Source organism: Penaeus chinensis, chromosome 5, assembly GCF_019202785.1.
Source record: "Penaeus chinensis breed Huanghai No. 1 chromosome 5, ASM1920278v2, whole genome shotgun sequence".
Taxonomy (NCBI): Eukaryota; Metazoa; Arthropoda; class Malacostraca; order Decapoda; family Penaeidae; genus Penaeus; species Penaeus chinensis.
The window spans coordinates 13239908-13248875 of NC_061823.1; the positions used below are offsets into that span (position 1 = coordinate 13239908).

General features: G+C 35.6%; 3 protein-coding genes across 5 annotated transcripts in view; all 3 read right to left on the reverse strand.

The window, feature by feature from the left end:
* Window positions 1-736: 736 nt before the first annotated feature.
* On the reverse strand, window positions 737-1702 carry LOC125025403 (cuticle protein CP14.6-like). The gene is made up of 3 exons (XM_047613387.1): window positions 1591-1702; window positions 1161-1387; window positions 737-1038 (listed from the first exon to the last, which is right to left on the reverse strand). The coding sequence occupies exons 1-3, from the start codon at window positions 1597-1599 to the stop codon at window positions 843-845; spliced, it is 432 nt and encodes a 143-aa protein (XP_047469343.1). The 5' UTR covers window positions 1600-1702; the 3' UTR covers window positions 737-842.
* LOC125025407 (cuticle protein AMP1A-like) lies at window positions 737-5320 on the reverse strand. 3 transcript variants are annotated; one of them, XM_047613391.1, is made up of 4 exons: window positions 5300-5320; window positions 4360-4586; window positions 4072-4256; window positions 737-853 (listed from the first exon to the last, which is right to left on the reverse strand). In XM_047613391.1, the coding sequence occupies exons 1-4, from the start codon at window positions 5306-5308 to the stop codon at window positions 843-845; spliced, it is 432 nt and encodes a 143-aa protein (XP_047469347.1). In that variant the 5' UTR covers window positions 5309-5320; the 3' UTR covers window positions 737-842. The 3 variants fall into 3 exon arrangements, with proteins under 3 accessions (XP_047469347.1, XP_047469346.1, XP_047469349.1); XM_047613390.1 differs by having other exon boundaries at window positions 737-848; window positions 4067-4256; XM_047613393.1 differs by lacking the exon at window positions 737-853 and having other exon boundaries at window positions 3936-4256.
* A 2344-nt stretch (window positions 5321-7664) lies between these two features.
* LOC125025402 (cuticle protein CP14.6-like) overlaps window positions 7665-8968 on the reverse strand; it is a 1438-nt gene continuing 134 nt past the window's right edge. Inside the window, exons 2-3 of the mRNA XM_047613386.1 lie at window positions 8207-8433; window positions 7665-7995 (exon numbers count right to left, since the gene is read on the reverse strand). Of these exons, the coding sequence (XP_047469342.1) occupies window positions 7794-7995; window positions 8207-8433 (429 nt within the window). The 3' untranslated portion in view covers window positions 7665-7793. The remainder of the gene's footprint in view (window positions 7996-8206; window positions 8434-8968) is intronic.

Below are 8968 nucleotides of genomic sequence, written 5' to 3' on the forward strand. Positions count from 1 at the left end.
ATATTCTATGGGTGTCGTGAGGCATTTATGCACTTTGTATCTGCTTGCTCATTCAGGTTGTTGAGGTCACTGATCGATTGCAATTTCCAGCAGTAATAATCATTGATATTGATATAATTATTTCACTATTATTTCTATTGTTCTTTTCGTTGCTGTTATGACAGCGATTGTGAAGGTGAGTATTAAAATAATAAGAATGATTCATACACAACAGGTATATATACTCATTCCCTAACAAGAAATTTTACGCATATTGTGGAAATCGTTATGCGTATTCTTTATATTCGGTTTATTTATGCAATGATCAATTTTCATAGGAATGAATATTAAATCATACTGATTCAGAAGAAAAAGAAAATATACAGTCAAGGAAATACATATCTATCTATTGTAACCTATGACAATCATAAACTAATTATCAAAGGAAGGTCTCTGGAACTAAGGAAGAACTAAAGCATTGGGTTGGGGAACTCGGGATCAGCTGGCAGGTGGGAGGCCTGAGGCTGGACGCCAGCATTTTAAACTACAAACATACTTTCAACATTTTGCTTGTTCTTCAACGAAAGTAATAAGTATGACCTCCAATTAAGTAATTGGCTGTGTTCATTTAGAAGTCTCTTCGCTTACCTAAAGTTTTTTCTTCTTCTTTCATCTCTTTATTTATGTATTTATCTATCTTTCCTTTAAAAGGTATCAGACTACTCGCGAGTCTTAATATATAAATGAAAACAGTAGAATTACTTAATATTTAATAATCAAACAATAAATATACACTATAGATATTTATGTACAAGGTCATGTCGGATTTCATTCGTTTCTTCTAACCTCCTAAAAATATTTAATCACTGGTAACCAACGGAGGGCCTCTTGGCGTTACGGGCGTCCTCCTCAGCGGCGAAGGCGATCTGGTCGAGGACGAACTGAGGGATTGGGTGGGGGAACTCGGGGGCCACTGGCAGATGGGCGCCCTGAGGCTGGAAGCCGTTCCCGTCAGCAACGTATTGGAGGTGGACGTCAGTGCCGTCAGGAGCGGTGTATCTGTGGAATAAAAAAAAAAACGTTGAATGGAGTCAAACATTTAGAAACTGTAAATAGCCTCCAATTTGCTATAGATTCTCTACGACTAATAAGAAAAATGAAAGAGGACAAGGTCAACTCACGAGAAGGATCCGGCGCTGTTGATGGCTCCCTTCTCTCCGAGAGTGCCATGCTCTGAAAACACGATGCCGTTGGCAGTCTCCATATCGAAGTTATACCTTCCGTCGTCCTCGATCACGCGATCGTCTCTCAAGATGGCGATCTCCTCACTGGAGGCGTAGCGAGGCGGGGGAGCACCGTATCCCTGTGTGTCGGCAGCGGCCACGGCGGCCAGAGCGGCGAGGATCAGCTGTAAATGAGTACTATTAGTTGACCTAATACCAATTGCAAATGCAACTCTGAACACGCATCGAGAGTAAACCCCAAAAAGTAAATGTAATAAGGTTCATCGTGCGTACAATTGATCTCTATTTGGTCAAATTCGGCATATTTCATATGTTCCTTATATGGATAATGTCAAGGCAGTTAACATGCGTTCAGCTTGGTACCCACAAACTTCATGTTGGTTAAGGCTGTATGATACTGTTGTCTCAGACTCCTCTTTCCAATCTCTTATAGTCCGTCGTTTGAGTTGCCAGTTGTTACCTGTTTGTTTATTTTGAGGTCACATTTTTTCAGGAATGCGAGAATTTCCTGAAATAAGTTGTTGTTTTTTAATAGATTTTTTTTTTTTTTTTTTAGTATGAAACTGAAAGAATGATATATATCTTTATGTGAGAGAATGTATGTAAAACATTAAGAACAAGGATAAACTGCATTACTCATTTTAATATGCCCTACATTTTACTTTTTTCTCTTCAGAACATCCGTCACAATTCTAGAAAGTAAAATTCACATGACTATTTACATTTTCCAAAATAGGCTTAACAATACCGCTGCAGTTTTCCCAATACTAATCTTCTATCAGGATTGGCCTTTTCCATCCTTCCATATGCCCTTTGTTCGTAATTACTAGATGAATATAAATACTTATATCTTCTTTTCCTTATTTTCAGATTATCTGTTTACATTTTTTTGGTGATATAAGGAATATATATATATACATATATATATATATATATATATATATATATATATATATATATATGTATATATAGATAGATATGTATGTATATACATATATATATATATTTATATATATATATATATATAAGTACATTAAAGTATATAAACGTGTAAATGTGTGTGTGGGTAGACATACTGACAATAAAATACAGTTTTCATTTCTTCTATATTTTCCGTCTGTTGATTTATGCACTGGTACCCAAGAATTTGTCTGACAACACAATTATCTGTTTGGAACTGTCTCCTTAGACCAACTTGTTCGGCGTGCAGGAATGTGTAGCATGACAGGGAATAGGAAGTTGTCTAAGTTCATCTAAAAAAAAATATGCCTGTATATTATACTGATTTTGTATTAAATGCAGCAACAAAATTAAATTTACTCTCTGATAGAATGAAAGCTACACACAATTGATAAATTTTATTTATACTGGGGATCAGTTTTATGCATATGTATATGTACATGTGCACATGTACACACACACACACACACACACGCACGAACGCACATGTACATATACGTACATATACTTATGTATATGTATGTATAAATATGTGTGTATATATATTAATATATACATTTATATGTATGTATAAATATATATATATACGTATACTTATACATGTGTGTGTGTGTGTGTACAAATATATGTATATGTATATATGTAAATGTATATATGTACAGCCTAAAAAAAAAGAAGGAAGGAGAAAGGGAGAATAAATGAATAAAATACTTTTTTTTTTTTCTATGGTTAATATGTTGTCTTGTATACTGCAATCCCTATCAGAGAACAGTAATACACTTCATTTAGTTTAAACACTCGGCTAGACATTGTTGATGTTAATAGTGTACATATGTCCACATCTAAGCAAAGTTATAGCCGTGCTATTTTATTAACTGTTGTGAGAAATGTCATTATAAAAAGTGAACTGTGAGTATTAACATTCGTTTAGTCCTTAGTATGTTAGTGTCATCATACAAATTCAAATCAATCTGTCACCGTTACTTACTTTAAGGTAAATGTCCATCATAACTACGAAAAGTGTCTTAATTTCCGTATAAATTTCCGACGATTCTTATGTTAAATCCCGTAAATTTGCAGGACATTTACCTAATTTACAAGATGATATCCCAGATACTCGTATATTCCACTTTTTTTTTTTTTTTTTTTTTTTTTGTCACTTCACTTTCTTTATTCGACCTTTCAGGGTTTTTTTTTTCCCTAACTCAACTATAAAGTTCTCAAACTAAAGAAAGTGACATGAACGAAAAATGTTCGGGTCCCGTGTCTCACTCACGGAACAAAGTAGATTAGAAAATGTTTTTGTTTCTTAGAAGGTTTAAACAGGAAGCTGTGATATTTTCAACACGATTTTTTTTCTTGGTTCAAACTTGTGTCTGAAAGATTCGTAGTTCGCTCTTTATCAAAACTGTGTGCTTGAAGAGAGCAGTCATTTGTTATATGAATATTTGCGTGAATTTGTTATGTTTATGCAAAAATACACAGTATATATACATATACATAATTGTACTCACACATATATGATTATGTACATATATGTGTGTGTGAATACAAGCATACCTACATACATACAGATGGAGAAAGAGAGAGATATACATGTCTTTATGCTTGTATGGGTGTGAGTGCGAGTATGTTCATGATTGTGTATAAGCATATTTACATGCTCGAGAGTATATACATATATATCTATATATGCATATTTGTATGCATCATATATTACTTTCGAATAAATATATCACTGATACAAACATAGAAAAGTTATATGAATATTTATTATTTTAATAAATAATTAAAATAAGCATTTAGCTATATGGTCGGCCGGCCTCCACACGGTGGATGTCTATCAATACATAATAAATCGACGTAGCAATATTCAATCACTGGTAACCAACGGAGGGCCTCTTGGCGTTACGGGCGTCCTCCTCAGCGGCGAAGGCGATCTGGTCGAGGACGAACTGAGGGATTGGGTGGGGGAACTCGGGGGCCACTGGCAGATGGGCGCCCTGAGGCTGGAAGCCGTTCCCGTCAGCAACGTATTGGAGGTGGACGTCAGTGCCGTCAGGAGCAGTGTATCTGTGGTAAAGAAAAACGTTTAGTATTGTCAAACATTGAGAAGTACTGTATATACATCCTCAGTAGGTTCTCAGAAAAAATAAACAGGGTAAGGTCAACTCACGAGAAGGATCCGGCGCTGTTGATGGCTCCCTTCTCTCCGGGAGTGCCGTGCTCTGACACCACGATGCCGTTGGCAGTCTCCATGTCGAAGTTGTACCTTCCGTCGTCCTCGATCACACGGTCGTCCCTCAAGATGGCGATCTCCTCGCTGGAGCCGTAGCGAGGCGGGGGGGCGCCGTAGCCCTGGGGGACGGCGGCGGCCACGGCGGCCACAGCGGCGAGGATCAGCTGCAAAGGAGAACGTTTAGCCAGATATCTCAATAATTGTTAGGACTCATAAGATGCAACGATATTTAGAAAAGCAACCGCAAACATGACCAAATGAGATACAATCGAAGAGTGTTCTTCAAGTTCTGTATTTTTTATGTTCCGTAGAGTATGACAGTTTTGGAAAAATGGATTAAGATCGATTGAAGATAAGCCGATTTGATGGTATATCGAAATTTATTTTGATTATGTCATCGTCATCATCATTATAACTACCATTATCATTATTACCATCATCACATTGTTTTTAATAAATTATAATTATTTATTATTATCATCACTGTTGCCATTATCAATATTGATTTATATAACTGTTATCATGAACATTATTATTACAAGAACGAGAAGTAAAACAGTAGCGATACTTATTGTATTTCAGTAATTACTTGAACTTTATATATATAATCTCGTATAACTCGATCTATTTCGCACAAAGGAAATGTGAATGACAATGAATGACTTCGCAGCGCAAAAGAAGTAATTGTTTGTTTGTTTTATAGATGATAAAATTGAAATGCGACAAAGATATTTTTTGTGCTATAAAGTTATTCATTCTCACTCGTGTTTTTTTTTTTTTTTTTTTTCATTTGTCACAGTAGATTCTTTTCATGATTTGATCTCATTCATAATCATTCCGGAAGAATGAATGATGTATATGTGAACTGAATACTCACAAACTTCATGATAGCTGATGTTGTAAGTGACTGTTGTCTCGTCCCTTCCCTCCAGCGTACTTATAGTCTGCATGGTGCAAGCATGCAGTTGCCAGTTGCTCTCTGCCTGTTTAACTCAACCGCATTTCCAACCAGTCGAAGACCTTGAAAAATCTCTCTAACCAAATATACTATGACGATATTGTCCAGGATTTTATTTACATATTTATTATATTGTAGCTACTTTACTATATATGATAATTATGTGCCACCACGTGCAGTATGAATGGTACTTGTGATGAGACAACCTGTTTGCATAAAAAGTGACATAGATTCACACTTCTAAAATATGTACTTGTTTTTTCTTTATCTGTTAACCATTTTTAGGCTCGCAGCTTTAATTCACATGTGCTTCTCCTCTATTTCAACATCATATTGAATGATTTGTTTTTATTTACCTGGAAGAAAAAAGTAAAAGAACGTTATCAACATCCTACAAACACATGGAATTACTAATCAACACATTCTCTCTCATTCCTCATAAACACACAAATGCACTCACGCCTGATTATTCACTCGCCTACACATCCTACACAATGTCAATTATTCATACTAATGGATGTAAGCATGTTTCTATATTCATAAATTATAATATGCATATATATATATATGTCTATATATATATATATATATATATATATATATATATGTGTGTGTGTGTGTATGTATATGTATATATTATATATTTATTCATTTATGTGTGTGTGTGTGTGTGTGTGTGTGTGTGTGAGAGAGAGAGATTGTGTGTGTGTGCTCGTACATACATATATATGTGTATATATATATATATATATATATATATATATATATATATGTATATGTATGCACGCTGCATGTACTATGTAAATCATGCATACATATGTATATATATACAATATATATACATATATACATAAATAGTATATGCACACACACACACATATATATATATATGCATATATATACATATTTATACATAAACAGTGTGTATATATACGTATATATGTATATGTATATATAAACAGTATGTATATAGTTATATATATATATATATTGTGTGTGTATGTATATATATATATATATATATATATATAGAGAGAGAGAGAGAGAGAGAGAGAGAGAGAGAGAAAGGGAGATATGTATGTATGACTTATATAGTACATATAGCATATATATACATATATGTGTACATATATACATATGTGTAAATGTATATATGTATGTATCTTTGTATGCTATATGAACTATATAAATCATATACACATGTGCATATATATACTATATATGCTATATATATGTAAATATATATATATATATATATATATATATGTGTGTGTGTGTGTGTGTGTGTGTGTGTGAATATATATATATATATATATATATATATATATATATATATATATATATGTATATGCATATATATATATATATACACAATCTCACGCACACACACACACACACACACACACAGACAGATGAATGTGTGAGTGTGTGTGTGTGTGTGTGTGTGTGTGTGTGTGTGTGTGTGTACGTGCGTGCGTGCGTGCGTGTGTGTGTGCGTGCGTACGTGTGTGTATGTGTGTGTGTATGTATGTGTGTGTATGTAATTAAGTAATAGTGTTAAATTACAAAGAGAACATGAGTAGTTTTCTACATTTTCTTCATCGAGATTGTGATGGACATTCACTCAGAAAACTTCACCATTAGAGATGGAACATCTTACATCTTCTTGTTCAAGCTTTGCCAAATGTGGTAAAAGCACTCGTGTCAACTCGAATGAAACTTTCCGAAAAGCTGAGCATTTCACTGTCAAAGTCGTGGGAGGGCAACAGCTAATACATTAAAAGCAAAAATTTATCGCAAATTCAAGTGAGATTAGATTACAAAAAAATCATAACTCGTTTTCGAGTAGTTAAGACGTCGTCTTTATTTTTTCCTCTAGGAAATGGCGATTTTTTAAAAGTCTGATTATTTAACTGAATGGTAAATTAATTTTGTCAGAATATACTACAAAATAAAAAAACGCACAAATAGATTTGAAAAAACACATTATTGGAGATAGAGACCTTCAAAGCCAAGGAAGGAACATCCCGTTGATTGAACATAAGATATTAGACACTTTCAAAATCAGTCTGTAAATCTGCAAATATCATTCAGTAACCCCTCTTCCTGCAGTCAACTCCATGTCAGACCTAAACATGTAGTAAATTACGAGGTTCAGTTGTGAAACGTGTCTTCAGAGGTGATTTTAGAGTCCCAGTCAACATGTTCCGTTCCAAATTTCATAATGTATGTAAACTGCGGATCTGTATCATGGTGAAAGGTGGTGTTCAAGATGAGTCATATGAAGATTCGTTTTATTTATTCATATACTTATAAATATAAATAAACAATCAAACAAAACGCAGACTGTTTTGGTTTTCGGTAACATCAGACGACTTGCAACATTCGATAGAGTGGTTCAGCATCAAGCTTATTAAGGGGCGCCGTATCTGCTGGAGGGCTCACTGGGCCTGCGGGCGTCCTCCTGGGCGGCGAAGGCGATCTGGTCGAGGACGAACTGAGGGATTGGGTGGGGGAACTCAGGAGCCACGGGCAGGTGAGCGCCCTGAGGCTGGAAGCCGTTGGCGTCGGCCACGAACTGCAGGCTGATGGGGGTGCCGTCGGGGGCGGTGTAGCTGTGGGAAAGGGATTAGGTTCTCATTGCTTGTCAGTGTGGTTCTAGCATCTGTTTTCCCTCTTCTTCACCTTTTTATAGTTATTGTGATAAATGAAGGATTATATAAGGATTATATATCAAGGACATGTGGCAAGCTGTGAAGAAGTATTACGAAGTGATGTCAGTAAGTGCCGATCCAACGGAAAATATTACTACAAAAGATTACTCACGAGAAGGATCCGGCGCTGTTGATGGCTCCCTTCTCTCCGGGAGTGCCGTGCTCTGACACCTCGATGCCGTTGGCAGTCTCCATGTCGAAGTTGTACCTTCCGTCGTCCTCGATCACGCGGTCGTCCCTCAAGATGGCGATCTCCTCGCTGGAGCCGTAGCGAGGTGGGGGGGCGCCGTAGCCCTGGGGGACGGCGGCGGCCACGGCGGCCAGAGCGGCGAGGATTACCTAGAAATTACAAAGATTTTTTCAGAACTACATACACACAATTACATATGTGCATGTGTATTACTGTGTTTGGATGTGTATGTTGGTAATATATTTTGAGATGTATGTATGAATGTATACATATATTGTATATTGTGTGTGTGTGTGTATATGTATATGTATTGTGTATATATATATATATATATATGTGTGTGTGTGTGTGTGTGTGTGTATATATGTATATATATATATATATATATATATATTTATATAAACACGTGTGTGTGTGAAAGCTTTATTTTAAGTTTAGAATAAAATTTTGTTCGTTCGATTGCTGTGTACAACTATATACGAGTATAGAGAGTTGACATATTTGTAATATAATTTTCTTAGAGTGTGGGTACGTGCGTGTGTGCGTGTGCGAGCGTGTGTGAGTGTATATGCGTCCATGGGTGTATGTATGTTTCCCCGCCTATGTGTGTATACTATATGTGTTATTATATGTGTGTGTCTCTGTCTCTATTTACATTTCTCAATATGTGTGTATGCGCATATA

What these genes read in the sequence shown, in the direction of transcription:
- LOC125025403 (XM_047613387.1), bottom strand. An exon ending in AACAGCGCCGGATCCTTCTC is followed by an intron (nt 1,039 to 1,160) that starts GTGAGTTGACCT and finishes TTTATTCCACAG; the next exon opens with ATACACCGCTCCTGACGGCA.
- LOC125025407 (XM_047613391.1), bottom strand. An exon ending in AACAGCGCCGGATCCTTCTC is followed by an intron (nt 4,257 to 4,359) that starts GTGAGTTGACCT and finishes TCTTTACCACAG; the next exon opens with ATACACTGCTCCTGACGGCA.